Here is a 20,118-nt window from a genome sequence, read left to right as displayed (position 1 = left end):
CATTAAAGGCCCACAATATATTTGTGATCAGCGTACATTTCTAAGACGATTTAAAAAAGTCCATCTGCCTGCCTGAGGATATCACTCTAACTTTGGAAGTATTCGGCCTAGATGGCTAAATTTTTGGTGATACGCATGGTATATCTGACATTTTGATTTTATTGGGAATGGGGAAAATCGCTCTACTACGAGCGGAAGTAGAAAAAAATTGAGCATGCTCCATTTTCGATGTCACTCGAATAAATGTGAGCGTATTTTGCTCGTGTTTGAGTGGAAGTATAATTTACTCGGGATCGAGCTGATTCTCTTTTAGTTATTGTCATACAGTTATTTTATTGGTATGTATGTTGGAAACAAAAGCAAACTCCCACAATCACTTTGCAGGCAAAAGTAATTCGAGCCCCCTACAAAAGAGAGAGGAGCAAACTCAGAATTAAACCCCAAACTTTTTGAGCACTCCCACTCGGAAGAGAGTTTCACTTGCGATTGAAATCGAGCAAGTCTGTGATCCGATTTAAAGTTTTTTTTGTGAATATCAACATATCAGTCAGAAAGTGGTATATATAGGTCAATATTTTATTATACCTGCCATAGAAATGTACATATTTTGATTATTTCGTCACAGTTTCCAATTGAATTGCTTTTATACAGATGCATGATAGAGAAGTTTCTATAAAGATCCATGCTTACCTATATCCCACCCTATAGGGGAACTCCAGATGTTCGGTATTTTGATGATTTTAGCAGCATTTTCGAAAGGTTTTTTTTTGAACTTGATAGTTCTGCCTTTGTCGGGCAGAAAAGTTTCTATATAGGTCCTATATGGGTCCTATTTGTCCTCTAACCACCCACAAACAAATAATATTTGTTTGGCCCTAGGACAAGATCGGTTCAGATTTAGATATAGCTCCCATATATATCTTCAACAGATTTCCGGTTAATTGTGCCCCAAATGGCCAATATCTGTCCAAAAGTCCTGAATTTTGGTACATACGACCGAATTTAGTCTAGAAGCAAGTACATCAAATTTGGTGAAAATCAGTTCGAATATAGCTATAGCTCCCATATATGTGTTTCATCCTCACATTCGTAATATGCATTCGACAACAATGATATTTGGTACCAGATATCTTATAGATCTCGGAAATACCTCGTTATCAAGATCCGTTTAGATTTGGATATAGCTCCCATACATATCTTCAACCGATTTCAGGTTAATTGTGCACCAAATGGGCAATATCAGTCCAAAAGTCCTAAATTTTGGTACATTCGACCGAATTCAGTCTAGAGCAGGGGTGCTCAAAACCGTGTTCTAGAACATGAAGAGAAAAAAGAGATAATTTAAGAGAAAATTAAAATTCTGTTTTTCTTTATATTTTACTGTTCTATTTAATTGTTTTTAAACACGAATGTTTGCCAAAATAGTTTATAAAGCAAATGAATAAAAAATATTTGTATAAATAATGACTTAACACTGTTTTGTTCTTGATTTAAATAAGCAAAGAGAAATTTGACTGAAAACAGATATTTCTTCTTGAGCACCCCTGGTCTAGAGACACTTCATGCACGTGCTTGGATATGCCTCCCATATATTAGTTCCCTCTGAAACCAAACTGTAACTGCTCTAAAGCCAAATGTTGATATTCTTTTGTTACGGGAGCCCTACTAAGTATACATAGCGGTGGAGGGTATCATATAGTTGGCCCCGCCCGACTTTTGACTTTCCCTTACTAGTTAAATCTATATGTATGTAATTTTGGTACTATGTACGACCAACTTCCAACACTGAACTGCAATACATTTGTTGTTACTCTCTTGCCATGCATATCGCACTCATTTCTTTCAATCGCTTTGAGGTTTTATTAACTCACAGATATTTTACACCATACCCGCTCTCTTGGCGTGTGCGTTACTCATTCAAAAGCGATAATATGCATTCTATACAATGGCCAATAGTTTGTTGTTATTTCACTGTGTTCACTTCTATTTGTTTTGATAATTTTGTTATTTAGGTTTGTTTATCGTCTGTGTTTCGTAAACAATATCAGCTGTTAAATATTCAGACTGAACATATTGAGTGTTGAGAGCAACATATTTCATGAGAGAACGCTTTTGTTGAGAAATTTAGTTTGGCTTTGCGATATTGACATTGATTTTCTTGTTTTGTTAGTATCTGGCATTAACATTCTTATCAGCGCTAGACACTCACACAGCCAGACCGCAACATAATGTAGGCCGACAATGGTTAAATGAATTATAGGTTATCATTGTCGTGTTCATATCTAATTTTAATGAGTTTTATAAAACCATAAAATGAGTAAGTTTTTCCAAAGATATCGCAGTGGAATAGTTTTTTTATGCGCATGTGAGATATTTCATGTCACAATACATAAGTCATTACAAAAATAATTATTTGAAAATATTTTCAATAATTGTTGGAGAAAAATAAATTAAACAATTTTTTTTTTCTCAAAGTCGAGTTTTTGTTGTAGGCTCTGAGCAAATGATCAATATGTACACTCTGGCTATAGAATTCCATTCAAGTAATAAAGAATCTTTAACCTTTTGACCTTGTATAACCAGCCTAATCTTTGGGATTATAGGAGCTACAATTCCCGAACCCTTGAGAGATCTAGGGGCAGTCTATTATATGTAAGAGAAGACAAGTAAATGATATTTGATAGAAATAGTACCAATAGATAATATTATATTTATTACATTCTCTATTTCTGTTTGTAGATAACCTATGCAGCCTATATAATAGAATAGGTACACAATTTGCATCCCATTGAGAGCCTAACGTTTGAGTTATTTTTTCTATAAAAATCGATAGCAGACCTATGAGCGTCTTTAAGAAGATTATGTCATAACCTATCACAAATATTATATGCAAAAGTTCCGCCAATTCGGTTGAAATTTCGAATAGCGAATATCAGGTGCCACCGCAATATGGGGAATAGATATTTTTTATGTATGAAAGTGTTTTATAACAACTTTATGAGGTGTCTACAGAATATCGGACATCAAATAAAAAATTAGTGTAAGTGGCAGGAATCTTTTATATAACAAAAATCGAGATGAAATGAGCTCTAGGATCACGATGCAAAGATATTTTTTAAAAACTGTTCCGCCGGGAGGATTTATATCATCTAATAGCTTGAACCCCAATATTTCTTAAACTAACTTGGTTGAAAATCCGTCTGGAATCTACAATATACCTCAAAGCTATCGTGGTTAGAAATTGCAATAAATTTTACTGTAGAAGAAACCTATTTTTTTAATTCTGTCATCTGCAAAATTTTAGGATTCTTTCTCAATTCGTTTGAAAGATAGCGTAATTACAACAGACAGGTAGACAGACGGACAGACAGACGGGCGGACATCGCTAAATCGCCTTAGACTTTTACTCTGATCCAGAATATATATATATATATATATATATATATATATGTCCAGCGATAGTTCTGGGTAGTTCTGGTTTTCGATACAATGATATTTTTAGGGACATTTTAGTTTTTTGGGGACAGTCCCCGATAAATTATAGATCTAGCGGAAGTTTTGGGGACATTCAACTTTTGGGGACATTTTATATACAAATTGAGTTTGATTGCTTTTTAGGAATATCTGCTTAATATTATTCCTTATGTAAAAGAAATACCTTTATATACATCGGTAATATCAATTTTTTTATAAAATTAAATATTTTATGTTGGGCAGAGTTGCCGTGTTTCGGAAAATTTTCCGAGGCCACTAACACCGTTCTCAAACGATGCTAACGCCGTTATCAAACAAACTAGCGCCGTTATCAAACAATACAAACGAGCTTTGCCATACATGTTTACATTATGTTAAAAAGTAGTAAATAAACATCAAAGTCCCTAAGTTTGACATGAAATTGCATAGATTGCCGATATATGTGATGTATATTGGTCAAGGTTTGTTTATATGGTTTGCCGGTAAGGCCAGCTGTAGTCTTCATTGAATGTCAAAATTAATTTTTCGAAGAATAAATATACGAAAAATATATTTATTCCAACAAAAGTATACGTGCACAATAATACTATTGTGATATTCCGAAAGATATTTTGTATTTTTACCTTGTTATGGTTGATTTTTCGCGATGTAAACGCTTGACAGCACAGGAAAACTAAGGCATGAATTCGCCTCCCGGTAGACCTTATATATAGGCAATGAATCAAAGCAAAAATAAATGAAATATTTTTCAAAACATCGGAACTGTTTAGTCGTAAGTCACTCGAATAAGAATCTCTTTATGAGTCGATTTACGCATGTCCCTCTGTCCATGTATTATTGTAAACCAAATGCAGGTCGCATTTATGATCTGAATGAGATGAAATTTGGCACAGCTCATTTATTTGGTCCAAGGACGAACCCTATTGAAATTGGTGGAAATAGGTTCAGATTTAAATATAGCTCCCCTATATATTTTCGTCCGATTTCCCTAAATGGTGCACTAAAGGCCCAATCTTTCTCCGGTTACGAATTTTTGCACAACATACCAAATTGAGCCTATAATGACGTGTGTTTAGTTTTGTTGAAATCGGTTTAGATTTTGATATAGCTCCCATATATATTTTCGGCCAATTTCTCCTAAATGATGCACTAATTAACGCAAATTTTTCCCGATTGCGACGAAATTTTGCACAACGTATCAAATTCAGCATATAATGACATGTGTTAAGTTTTGTTGAAATCGTTTCCAATTTTGATATACCTCCCATATATATCTTCGGTCGATTTCTCCTAAATGGTGCACTAAGGCCCAATGTTTGTCGGATTAAGTCGAAATTGTTCACAACGTATAAAATTGAGCCTATAATGAATCGAACTAGCTTTGGAAGTTGGGTTTACCATTTATATCAAATCGGACAAAAATGTGTATGAGTGGTATATCTAGATCGGAACTGATTTTGTCCAATTTCCTAGTTCCGGGGTCAAACAAATAAGCTTTACCAAATTTAATCTCAATCGAATCATAAATTAGACCTGTACTTTTTTTACAATTTAACAAGGACGGACAGAAGACAAACGTATTCTATGTATATTCTTAAAAGTAACTAAACATTATCTTGTTAACTTTTGCTTGTTACAAACATATGCAAAAAGACATAATACCTCTTACCACAAAAAGTGGACCAATATCTATAATTTTGAAGGAGGATTTGCCCAACACCTGTATTATACAACTCTTACATACATTTTAGACTGATTTCATCTAAATGGTGTACCAGATACCTAGTTTTTTTGTGATTGAAACGAAAATGTACACAGCTACACAATTGAACCACATGTTTTAAATTTGTTCTAATATAAATGGTCATATACATACCAAACCATTTAATATAGCTTTGTTGAAATCGGTTGAAATCAGTTCCGATTTAAATAAATTTTAATCGAACAAACTTTGGATGTTGGTTGGGTTTACCATTTATACCATATCGTTCGAAAATGTATATGAGTGGTATATCTGAACTGATTTTCTCCAATTTCAACGAACGAACCCTAGTTCTTGGGTCAAATAAATGAGCTTTACCAAATTGCATATCAATCGGATCATAATTTTGCCCTGTACTTTGCACGAAATTTGGCACAATGTACTGAATTAAGCCTAGAATGAGGTGTACAAATTTTCGTGTTAATAGGACAAAAATATACGTGGGGGCTTTATCTAAATCTGAACCGATTTTTTTAGCACACTAGCACACATCATTCTAGACTCAATTCCTTAGCACACATCTAGACTCAATTCAGTACGGATGAAAATATATATGGGGGCTATATCTAAATCTGAACCGCTTTTCACGAAACATAGCACACATCATTCTAGGCTGAATTCAGTACGATGTGCCAAATTTCGTGCAAATCGAAAGATATTTAGGAACTTTGGTGCACCATTTACCTTAAATCGGACGAATATATATATATATAGGAGCTATATCTAAATCTGAACCTATTTTCACGAAATTTCGCACACCTCATAGGCTTAATTAAGTACGTTGTGCCATATATGGGAGCTATTTCTAAATCTGAACCGATTTTTCCCAATTTCAATAGGGTTCGTCCTTGGGCCAAATGACTGAGCTGTGCCAAATTTCATACAATTCGAATAATAAATGCGACCTGTACTTTGTTTACAATTTAACATGGACAGACAGACGGACGGACATGCATAAATCGACTTAGACGTGATTCTATGCATATTCTCAAAAGGAACCATGTGTCTATCTCGTTTCCTTTTGCCTGTTACAAACATATGCACAAAGACAATACCCTGTACCACAGTGTGGTGAAGGGTATAAAAATAATCAATCATTCCATATACGAAGCCAATTTTTACAAAAATTACAATATTTCCAATTTCTATCTACTATCCTTCTTCAAATAAAATTCACCTCAATCACAATTCTTTACACAAACAGTAAAAAATCTCTATTATTTATTTTCCACTAAAGTACATGTAATAAGAAAGGTATAAAACTTAAATACTACGATTACAAAGAAATCCTTTTGAAAAGCTTAATTATACTACGCCTTTTTCATTTTCTTATTAGCGTTGGCCAACTTGGCTTTAAGCGCCTTAACTTCCAACTTATTATCATGCCCATCGGCGGAACGTTTCTTTGCCGCTGACGACGGTGAATCTTCTGTAGGCGGGATAAACTATTTTTGACGTTTCTCTTCTTGTTTCTTCGCAGCCTCAGATCGTTTGGCATTACTCTCCTCCTCTTGCTTGCGTTGTTGTTTCTGTTCTTTGCTAAGGAAATATTCAGCCGAAGCCGAAGAATTGTTTATCGATTTTGCTTTCGGGTTGTGCCGGTGGGAATGGTGTGTATTCCTTCTTTTGTTTCTTAACCTTGGTTTGTTTACGTTTGCTGATATTCTTGTTCTAGAATTTGGGCAGGAAACGCGACCAATCCTCATTGGCCAATTTTGGATATTTTATAAGTTCCCGTTTGATCATGATTGCCTTGGTGTTGTAAATGGGATGCACATTGTTCATGGTATCGATGACAATATCACGAACCTGTTGTAGACCCTTATAGGGACCCAATGTCGAGACCGTGTTACCTTGAACCAAAACATAACAATCAGTTAAAAGTTCAATGGATTTCGAAGTGGCACCACTGGGACCAATTAAACGTTGATGTCTTTTGAAGAATTTTTCTTTCTACCAATCTCGTCCAGTAGCACACGTTTGGCCTGTTCAAAGGGTACACTATGAGCCATTAGCTTAATCATATCACGTGCCTTGATGACAATGTAGGGATCCCAGGTTTTACGTGTTGTCTTCACCACCATACTGCCTTCAATTAAATCCAGTTCAGCTTTCAGATAATATTCAGCAACAGCTTGTTGTACCAATGGCCAGACTTGTTTCAAATACCTCTCACGATATTTCGGGAATAGTGTGGCAAATTAACTCTCCTCCACCAGTCCATTTGGATTATCCACTGGCTTGAAGGCTGGTATTTTCATGGCCCAAGCATTTTCGAAGGGTTCATTTGTTTGCTTAAGCTCCTTTGATTCACTGCCACACCCTAATCGTCACTTCACTTTAAGTACCTTCGTTATTGTCAAGTTTTTCTTCTTCCTCCTTTGTAGCAGTTGGAACGTTTTTAATTTTGATTTGCCATTTGCAAACATCAAAGACATAGAAACGTAAAGACTTGACAAAATGCATTTTGGAAAAATAGTTTATCGAAACATATGTAGGGGGCACCTTTTCCCTCTTATTCGCGTTTTTATTATTTACATGCCTCTGTTATGCCAGAAGCCCCCTACATATGTTTCGATAAACTATTTTTCCAAAATGCATTTTGTCAAGTCTTTACGTTTCTATGTCTTTGATGTTTGCAAATGGCAAATCAAAATTAAAAACGTTTGAAGATTTTTGGTAAGTCTTTGAAGCGAGAATTATAAATGTTCATCTACTTTATAAGATAGCCCGAATTGACTTTCAATCGAATTGATTGTAATTCGGTATTTTGAATTTAGATAGGGTTGCAAATCTTCCCACAAAAAATATCATATAAAAATTTACGACAGCCCCAATATAGCGGTACCGGTATTTTGAGGATTATGGCCCCGTTTTTTATGCAAATTGGCTGTAACTTCGTTCTCGCCGTGTGTCAAATCGTCCTATCAAAAAATTACCATGGCACAACCAACGATATATATAAAAGTACCGATCGATTACATGTACTTTTAATGTCCAGATCATGGTGGCGAGTTAATAAGTTCGGCTCGGCTGAACTTAACGGCGTTTTTACTTGTTTGATTTTAAATGACGATTTCTTATGGATTGGATGTAAACGAAAAAATTGTTTTGTAAAAAAATATGTGCATTTTTTTCTTTGTAGGCTTGTAGCGTAAATTTACATAAATTCCTCGCTGCAGCCATAAAATGAAAAACAAAATATAATTTTTGTCGTTGCTTTTTGTGATTTAATAAATGACATTATCGATATGACTATCCAAATGATGATTAAATGACGATTAATCATTAAACACGTTGGGTATAAATGCTGCAATGGTTTAGCTAATAAATATATTGGCTATTTTTTTCTTTTTGTCACACTAAAACAGAATGTACATTAGAACTTTTTTAAAACCCACTGAATTTTCTAAATCCAGAACAATGTAAATGCCCTCTAAAGTAATTTCATGATAAAGTAGGCGACCTTACATCGAGTTCAGCACTACATTAATTTAAAAAAAATGTTCAGCTGAGGAACTCGATCTAAGAACTCATAATTTCGTGTAATTTGTTTCATGAAATCACTTTAGTGTGGCATTCGACTTTACAAGGCATATAAACGGTTCATATTTTGTATATTAATCGGCACTTACAAGGTAATCCTTTGCCAACATACGAATACAATTTTTTCATAAATTTGACTTTGACAACATTCTGCTTTCAAAATGTAAATGGAAATATTCTTCTTCGAAATGTACGCACAACATGTGCTCAGTGGCAAGAAGTATTTTTGTTACAAATTTTGAATTTCATGATCATTATATAATAATATACATATGTATATATGTAATAAGCATAAGTATTTGTAATTTTAAAATGGTTTATCCAAGAAAAAGTACGCGGAACTGTTAGACAATATTATGTTTCAAATATATTAAAAATATGCCACTGGTCGTGCACAAAAGTTTATGGTAATATTTTTTAATTTATTTGAAAATGATAGATGATTTCCAAATTTAAAAAGCGCTGCCAATACCGATATCTTTAATGAAACTACCTTCTATAATTATGCCATGGTTTTAACCTACATTATGGGGATTTATTTGGCATATAACAATTTAAACCCACTTGGTTACGGAATCCGGTACAATGTAAACGTACTATTAAATTTTTTGGACTGGTGGTAAATATACAAATTGTTTTATAATAAGTAATGTTAATTTATATATCTTCTTTGCAAATATAAGAAATAAATTTACATAATTTTTATCGTTGCGTTTTGTGATTTTGTAAATATTCTTTTCGATAGAGGGGGTGATTTATCCTCACTAGAAAACTTGAACAATTCCAACAAGATAAATCGATACAGTGCTTCATATTATGAAGCTTTAATGTGTAAATGATTACAGGTTATTAGTCGAAAGTAGTCACAATCGTAAATGGCTACCGGTTAATAAAATCAATTGACCTGCATCAACAATCATTTTGAATTCAAGCAGCAACGATACAATTCAAGCATCAACGGCGTACCTTTCTATTTTGTGCTATTAGCATTTTTTTTTCTTTTTACAAGGTAAGTAAACGTTTTATATTTTATATTATATTTTGTATTGAAAATGTTGACGACATTTTGACGGCTGGTGGTAAACAAACAAATTGTTTTGTAAAAATTATGTCAATTTATAACTTTGCATATGTATATATATATTTGCAAAGTTACAAGCCTACAAAGAGGAGACATACATTTAAAGCAGCCATAAAATAAAAAAATACACAATTTTTGTCGTTGCTTTTTGTGATTTAATCAATTTTCTTTTTGATAGGACGAGATTTATCCTCACTAGAAAACCTGACAAATTCTAACAAGATTAGAAAGATTACATGTCTGGCACATCCATAAAATTGGATTTTTAACTTCGCAGACAAATTAGCGGACCTTTGAAAATTTTTCTTTGAATTTAATCAAGTCAAGCATCAACTATCGGCGTACCATTGGTATTTTGTTCTTTATACAAGGTGAGTAAAATATTTTATATTATTGGCCTCTTCCCGTACTGCAAGAATGTACTATGTTTTACTATTTTTGATGTCATAAAGGAAAAATTCTTATCGTAGTAAAACATTTTACATTCTTTCAGGTTCTGGAACAGACATATATATTATATTTGTATAACTTTGTAAATTTGTCATTCTGTTTGCAACACCTTCAAATATTCTCCAAAGACCCCATAAGGTATATATTCCGTCTGTTAAAATCACGATATCGCTCGCAAGATTAAAGAAAGAACATATATACTACTCCTGGGATGTTTGGTATTGAAAAAGGTTTTTTTGGGTCCACGATTTGGTAAAGCTGCAAATTTTCGGTATTTTTGGAAGTTTGTTCAACCGAATTTGTTTTTGGTTTCTTGTTGGGCCGCAATTATCACTATCAAAAATTATCATAATGGTTCACTCTTTAGACGCCTACGTTGAAAAAACATTAAAAAAAACACGTATATGATGAAAAAATAAATTAATAAATCCACGCCTAAGTTGAAAAAATATAGACCAAAATATTCTCTTCTTACATGACCTCAAGGCTCATATAACAGATCATGTAAGAAGCGAATATTTTCTTCCATTTTGATTGAAATACCCCCGTAATGTAAAATTCGTTGTTTACGCTTTCAAACGATTAATTTAAAATAGAACGCATTTTGACAGCACTGATGAAATCATCTGGTCTTACTGTTTGACCTTATAAATGGGCCTTACATGACCTGTTAAATGGGCTATGTGTCTGACAAACCAAGAGAGTAATCCCCCGCTCTATTCAATTTCAAAGAGATCACACAATTGATAGTAACAGCCTGTGTTTACATAAAGTTGTAGATAAAATATCTGTGTGTAAAAGAATTCTTAAACAAACAAAAACACATTTAATATTTCTATTAAATTACAAAAATAACTTGAATTGCATCCGGATAATATTAAAGCATATTAGATATAGCTCCCATATATATTTTCGGCCGATTTTAACTAAATGGTGCACCACATACCCAATATTTATCGGATGGTCCAAAATATCCAAAAAATTTGTCCGATTGCGAGGAAATTTTGTATAACCCACTAGATTGAGCCTTGAATAACGTATGTTAAAAGTTGTTAAAATCGGTTCAAATTTGGATATAGCTCCCATATATATTTTCGCCCGATTTCATCTAAATGGTGCACCACACCCCCAATATTTATCCAATTGCGACAAAATTTTGCTCAACGTACCAAATTGAGTATATTTTAACATATGTTAAGTTTTGTTGACATCGGTTCAGATTTAGATATAGCTCTCATATCTATTTTCGGCCGATTTCATCTATATAGTGCACGAAAACCCAATGTGTGTCAGATTGCAACGACATTTTGCACAGGCTACTGAATTTAGTCCAAATTGCATTAAGTTTAGTTTGTTTTTAGTTTATGTTTTTATTTGAGTTTATGTTGTTCCAATAGCACCTCCTGCATATACACAGAGTGGTGTAGGGTATCATATAGTCAGGCCCGTCCGACTTTCGTCCTTTCCTTACTGGTTTTATTTAAAAAAAGATTTTTTTAAATATTTTTTGATACGTATATTTTTTTAAGAAGATTTTTCAAGGAATACGTAAAAATATTTGTGAAAAAATATTTTTCAAGCATCAACGTAGATTTTTTAAGAATTTTTTAAAAACTATTTTTTGATGCTAGAATTTTTTAAAGATTTCAAGAATTAAAAATATTTATAAGAATCCTTCGACAAATGTTGTGTAATAAATCCTCGCCTTCAGTTGGCCTTGAAAAATATTCTTATATAAACCCTCGCCTTCAGTTAGTCCTTGAAAATAATTTTTAATAAATCCACGTCCTTGAAAATAGTTTTTAATAAATCCACGCCCTTGAAAACCATTTTTAATAAATCCACGTCCTTGAAAATATTATTTAATAAATCCACGCTCTTGAACATATTATTTAATAAATCCACGTCTTTGAAAATATTTTTGCTTCTTAAATTTTTAAAAAAAAGTTCACGCTTGATTTTTTTATTAAAAAAAAAGGATTTTTTTTCAATATTGTTTGATGCGTATATTTTTTTAAGAAGATTTTTCAAGGAATACGTAAAAATATTTGTGAAAAAATCTTGTAAAAATATTCCTAAAGAAATGCACGACTTTTGTTGATGCTTGAACAAATATTCTCAAAAAAAACATCTATTTTGTTGATGCTTGAACAAATATTCTTAAAAAAAATCCAAGTCAATGGATTTATTAAATATTTTTTAAGGACAAGGAGAAGGCTTGGATTTATTAAAACTACTTTTCAAGAACCAATACAAAGGATGGATTGTTTTAAAAATATATTATAAAATATATAAAACCAACACAAGGCGTAGGTTTTTTTAAAATAATTTTCAAAAAACAACACAAGACGTGGATTCTTTAAAAAAATTTTCAAGCATCGACAGAAGGCGAAAATTTTTAAAGAATATGTTTTCAAGCATCAGGAGAAGCCGAAAATCAACCTAAAACATAAATTTTTTGAAAATATTTTAGTTTGGTTCTCACATCAATATTAACAGCATTATTATCGCTTTTCGATTATATTTTTATTTTTTGTTTTTATATAGTATGTTTTCATTAGTGTCATATAATTATGGCGAGTTTTGTGTCGTAGACACAAAAAAAACCAAACCATTTGACGGGGACGGATATATTTTTAAATACAAAGGCGGATCCTATCTGGGAACGATAATAGCAAAAAGCGGTAAATTAATGTAAGAGGTGTATTTAAAGTTATATTGACAGTTTCATTTCCTAGACAACAAGGAAGAACTTTCTAATTTAAAGAATATAAAAGAAGACGAAGCCAAAAGGCAAGAAACACAGCCAAAACAAAAGAATACTTATTCATCACAAGCGATGGAAACTGTAAGGGATTCTATACAAAATATGTCATCGTCCATAAATAATGAAATGTTACAAAGGTAAGTTAGTATATATATTTTTACAAGAACCTGCACAATTTTTCAGTTAAAATAAATTATATTCGATTTAGTTATAAATTTGCACGAATTGGTATAGATATGCAATAAGTTTAGATCAAATTGGTTCATATATAGATTCCAAATATGTGTAGTTCTTCTCTTGTTTAATACATATAAGAGATATTTGAAAAGAAAAAGAAGTAGTTTTTATTTACCTTCTTATTCTAAATAAAATAATCAAACAAGAACCACCTGATTATAAAACCTTACTTGGAATATGTTATATAACCCATATCTATGCCTACCCATGATGTAACTGTTGTTGCGTAGTTTTATTAACATTTTCATTGTTTACAGCCTAAAAACTTTTAGCTTGGTTGCTTACGACACTGATGATTATTTTGTTATTAACTCAAAAACTATAACACAACTCCAAGGCAGTGATTGTGTTGTGAAATATAGAGGTGGTTTTTATTCTGCAAAACTAATTGCATCTTATGGTGAGTTCGTCAATCAATATATGGATTTTGTATATTACTTTTAAAAAATAAGACATATACACTATTGAACAAAAACATATATTGCTTCCCAAACAGTTATTTAGCGTAGACATATTCGACACAATGATGATAATTTTAATTCACAACTAATCATTTTACTATATTTGGAAGTACCATGACGTTATCGTTTTGGAATTTAATTTACACTACACATGTTTTACATACACATATGATTACTTCAAAAATATAAATACAAGGTGTCTGAGATTGTCATTAATATACAGAAAAATGATAAAACATTTATAAATTTATATATAATTTTCCACATTTCATAATATAAATTTGTTATGAAGAAAACACTACTTTGAAAATAATTTTTTAATTGCATACTAGCGCATAACCCTTTTGTTGTTATTGACGATCTTAAACATTTAAAGTATTTGAATATCTGATGTAAACAAATTATATACGAGCAAAAATAAAAAAAAGTTTTTCTATAGATGACAAAAAGAAACTTCTGGAATTAAAGCGAATGAAAAGAAGACAAAGTCACTCAAAACATGTAGACCAAAAGCCTACATATGAAGTAAATAAATGTATACCAAATTCTACAACAAATGTCCAGAAGAGTTCAGAACCAGAAATTATAAATGACAATTCAATGGAACTACAAAATAAAAACCATCACGAAACATCGGGAGAAGATTCAAATTATTCATCATATGTAAGAAATCACGAAATAATATATAATTCTGGTAGTGAATGTTCTTTAAATGCTTTTGACGTAAGTTTGGCAAAAAAACAAGGGCATCTTAAGAACTCTACAGTCTTACAAAAAAGCACGATGAACTCGAAAGATTATAATCCCTCTAAAAGTAACAAAAATGACACACTACTAGACGAATCGGAGCCTGTTATAACGAAAGTGACTGGTATTGAAATTCCTTCATCTGAAAATCATTCCAAACAAAGTGATCATATATTGTCGGACACTTCAGAGTCAACGTGGGATGAAACTTCATCAAGTGGCGAATCTGTTTCTTTTAAAAATGCAGTGCTTAAAACCCAACGACTAAAAAATTCTACTGCTATTAAATCATCAGGTAATAGAAGTACGTTGGCTACAGAAAGTTTTGATTCCTCTATGCCATATAATGACAAATCTGTGTCAGAATACCTACCGGATTCATCTTTACAAAATACAACAGTAAATACAAGTTCCATTGTAGAAGTTAACACCGCTCCAATTCAGATAGATTCGTTAAGAGTTCCGTTTTCAAAATCAAAACTAAAAAGACATTTTTGCATGTATTGCAAAACATTGCAGTGCAAAATTGCTCGACATTTATTCTTAAAACATAAAAACGAAAATCTAGTTAAACAAGCAATGGCACTTCCCAAATTGAGCAAAGAACGTTTAAAATTAATTGAAGACATTCGAAAACAAGGAGATTTCATACACAATACATGCAGTGATCAGAACACTGGTATTTTAATTGTATCTAGACGACAACAACAAAAAACAAACCGAAAAGCCGACGACTATATATGCTGTCCAAAATGTAAAGGATTTTATACAAAATTTGCATCACGACAACACAGTAGGAAATGTGTTCAAAAACACAACTCCAGATCAAATTTTATTGAAGGGCGAAAATTAACTCAATATATACACCATGTTGCGAGTCCTGCAATGAAAACAACGATATTTCCTGTTCTCCGAAATGATAACATAACCAAAGCAATACGTTTCGACGAATTAATTATCCGATATGGTAACAGATTATCCGAAAAACTTTCTCAAAGTCACCACCATGATCAAATCCGAGCAAACATGCGCCTTTTGGGTAGATTTAAAATAGAATTTATGAAAATTGTGCCGGAGATATCCGAATTGAAAGATATATTCAAACCATATTTGTTCGATAATGCTATTGAGGCACTTCGAAAAACAGCAAAGTGGACCTTTGATAAAGGATTCGCAACGCCAGCTGTTGCCACATCCTTGTCATCTTTAATAAAAAAATGCGCACGGATACAACGAAATGAATTTATTAAATGTCAAAATGAAGATTCTAAATGTAACTTAGACAATTTTATTTCTCTTTGGGTAGAGGAAACACCCGTACAAATCAACAAAAAAGCTCTGGAAGATCTCGAAAATCGGAAAAGGACAAAAACTAATGACTTGCCAAGTAAAAACGATATCAAAATTTTGTATGATTATTTAAGAACTATAATGCTTGATTCCTTCGCCGAATTATGCTTAAACTACAATTTCATTTCCTGGAAAAAACTTTTGGAATCTACATTAATATTTATCCAAGTATTCAATCGACGAAGAGCTGGGGAAATTGAAAGGTTAACAATTGAAAACTTTAATAAAAAGGAACAAATAACTGATTGTGTAGAAGCTGGCATGTTGGAAAATATCTCTAAACAATCCATTAATTTCGCCAAACAATTCGTTCGAATCACGTTACGGGGAAAGTTAGGAAGAACCGTGAGCGTTTTGCTCGACCCACTGTGTATTAAGTCCATTAACATTATTCTTAAATTCAGAGAAAAGGCTGACATTTCCAAGACAAATCCATATATATTTAGTGCGCCTGGTAAGTCCAGCTTAGCAAAAAGTTACTGCAGAGCATGTCCTTTGCTGAGAAAATTTGCATCAGAGTGTGGAGCATTGATTCCCGATACACTTAGAGGCACAAAACTGCGAAAACACATAGCAACATATACCTCATTGCTGAACGTGCAAGAATCGACGGTTGATAGACTTGCTAACTTTTTAGGCCACCACAAAGACATCCACAAAAGCATATATAGGGTACCGGTGCCAGTAGCCGAAATTACAAGCGTGTCAAAAATTTTATTATCGGCTGCTGGGTGCAATTTGCAAAATAGTATCGAAACTAGTAATTCTAATAGAAATATAGTTTCTGATAACGAAGGGAGTATGCAATATGAAGGTTTGGAGGAAAACTCTGAAGATTCAGAAACAGATATGGTAAAACCGAAGAGACGTAGTAGTAAGTAAAAATTGTAGAAACTATAATTCTTAATATTTTTGATTACTTAGCTGTATTTTAACCAACTTAGTACTACACAAATAACAATATTTTCAATATTTTAGCATCCCCTTTCGGACGGACAATACGCAAGAGGTGGAGCAGTGCTGAAATTGATTCCGTTAAAGAAACATTTGGAGATATTTTGGCCTTGGAGAAGTTGCCTTCCATAAAGCAATGTGCAGCAGCTATAGAAAAAAATATCTGCCTATGTAAAAGAACACCGGCTCAATTAAAAACATGGATAGACAACCAGCGAAAAAAAGTTGCCGTTCGAGGAAATTAAACAATTTGGTAACAAGTTTTAGTATTAATTTATAATCTGTTTCTAACAGCTTGTTTTTCAGATTTCCCCACTTTCAACACACAGTCACCGCCACAACATTCCACGGACCCAGTGTTTTCTTACTTTTTTTAGTGATATAAGCTTTTCATGCATATGAAATACTCTTGCCCATGTATGGGATATGTTCACACACACGCACACACAATTACAATAATTTTATTTCAAAATATTTTTATCATGTTTTATTAATTCTATGAATGCTGTAAAATTTTTATTGACGATTAATTTAAATTTAAAGCCTATTCTTTAATAAGTATTGAAAACGTGTTTTTTTATGAATAAAAATATTCATTATTAATTTATTTTGGCTTATGTTATTATTATAGTACTTATATATATTTTTTTATAAAATACATCTTTAGCCGTTTTCGTGTACTCATTTCATTTAATTTGTCATTTCTTAATTCACTTCATGGTAATATAAAACCGACCGAAAACTTATAATAACTAAATACAGTACCCAAAAAATACTTACTTATTTACAATAACTTAAAGAAATTAATACTTATGAGCACTAAATGGTACTATATTTGGTACAATTTGATTTTTAGGTGAACTAATAGAGCTAGAATCATTAAATTTGGTGTCAGGATCACTGTTGAGGTGTAAGCTTGAGATATGTAAAAGATTTAGAAATTTGTATTAATGTGTACTAAATTTGGTACAATTTGAATTATGAGTGAACCGATAGAGTTGAAATTCTGAAACTTGAATTTGGGATCACTGTGGGGTTGGGTATGTAAGAAGTTTTAGAATTTTGTACTAAGTGTACCAAATTTGGTACAATTTAAATTGAGAGTGAAGCGATAGAGTTGGAATGTTGAAATTTTGAGGTGTAGGATTGGGGTATGTAGGAAGGTTTGGAAATTGGTACTACTATGTACTAAATTTAGTACAATTTGATTTGTGGGTGAACAGATAGAGTTGGAATCCTGAAATTTTGATTTAGGAACACTGTGGAGGTGTATTATTGGGGTATGTAGGAAGGTTTAGAAGTTGGTACTACTGTGTTCTAAATTTGGTACAATTTGAATTGTGGGTGAACATATAGATTTGGAATCAGAAACCTGGATTTTGTTTCACTGTGGAGGTGTAGGATTGGGGTATGTAGAAAGTTTTGGAAATTGGTACTACTGTGTACTAAATTTGGTACAATTTGAATTGTGGGTGAACCGATATAGCTGGAATCCTGAAACTTGGATTTAAGATCACTGTGGAGTGTAGGATTGGAGTATGTAGGAAGTTTTGGAAATTGGTACTACTGTGTTCTACATTTTGTACAATTTGAATGGTGGGTGAACAGAACAGAGTTGGAATCCTGAAATTTTGATTTAGGAACACCGTGGGGGTTTAGGATTGGGGTATGTAGGAAGGTTTGGAAATTGGTACTACTGTGTACTAAATTTGGTACAATTTGAATTGTGGGTGAACCTATAGAGTTGGAATCAGAAACATGGATTTTGGGTCACTGTGGAGGTGTAGGATTGGGGTATGTAGGAAATTTTGGAAATTGGTACTATTGTGTAGTAAATTTGGTACAATTTGAATTGTGGGTGAACCAATAGATTTGAAATTCTCAAATTTGGAATCATTGTGGGGGTGTAGGATCGGGGTATGCAGGAAGTTTTGTTGGATGGTTGCGGAGTACTAAATGGTACTCAAATTCATTTTATGGTAGATATTAATGTGCAGATTTATTTGTTTTTCTGACATATGCAGTATTTTGTGAAAATAACATAATATGTTAATATATGTTTAAATTATTCCCACATTCGCTAACGAAGTAACAGGTATATGCTATATATGATATATGTAATGAATTCGGAAATTCGTACTAGAATGGTACAAAAAGTACTAAATAAGATAACATTTGTATTTGGCGAACCGGTAAAGGTAGAACTCTTAAATTTTAAATGAGGGTCACTGATGGAGTGTAAAATATATATAGCAAAGAGTTTTTTGGACATTCGAACTATAAGTATGCGAAAAGTTCTAAATTTGGTACAATTTCGTAGCATGTGAATGAATTGAGCTAAAAATTTGAAATGCGAATTAGGGTTGAGATGTAGGGTCTATTTAAAGAGATTGTTTTTGAAAGAGTGACTCATGGGTACGAAAAGTAATATATTTGGTACAAATTTTTTTCGGAGGAACAAATCGAGCTGGAATCCTGAAATTTGAAATTAACATTACCGTCGGATTGAGATTTGTACGTAATTTTGGAATTGTTTACTTATGTGTACGAAAAGTACTAAATCGGACTATAATTGGTACAATTTAGATTTGGGTGAACCGATAAAGCGGGAACAATGAAAATTGGAGTCAGGATCATTGCAGAGGTGTAGGATTAGGTTCAGGATTCGGTTTAAGAAATTAATACTTTTGGCTACTAAGGAGGAGGTGTAAGATTGAGATATGTAGGAAATTTTAGAAATTTGTACTAATGTGTACTTAATTTGGTACAATTTAAATTGTGGGTGAACCGATAGAGGGAATCCTGAAACTTGGATTCAGGATCACTGTGGGTGTGTAAGATTAAGATATGTGGGAAGTTTTAGAAATTTGTACTACTGTGCACTAAATGTGGTACAATTGGAATTGTGGGTGAACCGATAGAGTTTGAATCCTGAAACATGGATTAAGGATCACTGTGGCGGTGTTGGTTTGGTTAAGTAGGATGTTTTGGAAATTCGTACTACTGTGTGCTAAATTTAGTACAATTTGAATTGTGGGTCAACCGATAAAGTTGGAATCCTGAAACTTGTATTAAGGATGACTGTGGGGGTGTAGGATTTGGGCATGTAAGAAGTTTTGCAAATTGGTACAACTATGTACTAAATTTGGTACAATTTGAATCGTGGGTGAACCAATAGAGTTGGAATCCTGAAACTTGGATTTAGGATCACTGTGGGGTGTATGTTTGGGTTAAGTGGGTTGGGTTCGTACTACTGTGTACTAAATTTGATACTGTTTGTATTTGGTTG

The 20,118-nt window shown here is 32.7% G+C and overlaps 1 protein-coding gene and 1 pseudogene across 3 annotated transcripts; one reads left to right on the top strand and one right to left on the bottom strand.

The window, feature by feature from the left end:
- Positions 1-6,418: 6,418 nt before the first annotated feature.
- Positions 6,419-7,566, bottom strand: LOC131807214 (KRR1 small subunit processome component homolog; annotated as a pseudogene).
- A 1,870-nt stretch (positions 7,567-9,436) lies between these two features.
- Positions 9,437-17,436, top strand: LOC109614273 (uncharacterized). Of its 3 annotated transcripts, none has more exons than XM_059118096.1 (7): positions 9,437-9,791; positions 12,861-12,997; positions 13,052-13,217; positions 13,575-13,717; positions 14,218-14,441; positions 16,854-17,082; positions 17,136-17,436. In XM_059118096.1, the coding sequence occupies exons 2-6, from the start codon at positions 12,862-12,864 to the stop codon at positions 16,959-16,961; spliced, it is 777 nt and encodes a 258-aa protein (XP_058974079.1). In that variant the 5' UTR covers positions 9,437-9,791; position 12,861; the 3' UTR covers positions 16,962-17,082; positions 17,136-17,436. The 3 variants fall into 3 exon arrangements, 2 of the variants coding, with proteins under 2 accessions (XP_058974079.1, XP_058974078.1); XR_009341470.1 differs by lacking the exon at positions 14,218-14,441 and adding an exon at positions 10,042-10,234 and having other exon boundaries at positions 9,527-9,791; XM_059118095.1 differs by lacking the exons at positions 9,437-9,791; positions 12,861-12,997; positions 13,052-13,217; positions 13,575-13,717; positions 14,218-14,441 and adding an exon at positions 15,076-16,749.
- The last annotated feature ends 2,682 nt before the right edge of the window (positions 17,437-20,118 follow it).

Source organism: Musca domestica, unplaced genomic scaffold (genome assembly GCF_030504385.1).
Source record: "Musca domestica strain aabys unplaced genomic scaffold, Musca_domestica.polishedcontigs.V.1.1 12, whole genome shotgun sequence".
Taxonomy (NCBI): domain Eukaryota; kingdom Metazoa; phylum Arthropoda; class Insecta; order Diptera; family Muscidae; genus Musca; species Musca domestica.
Note: the sequence above shows the minus strand (reverse complement) of the source record. Positions and strands in the feature narration are given on the sequence as shown.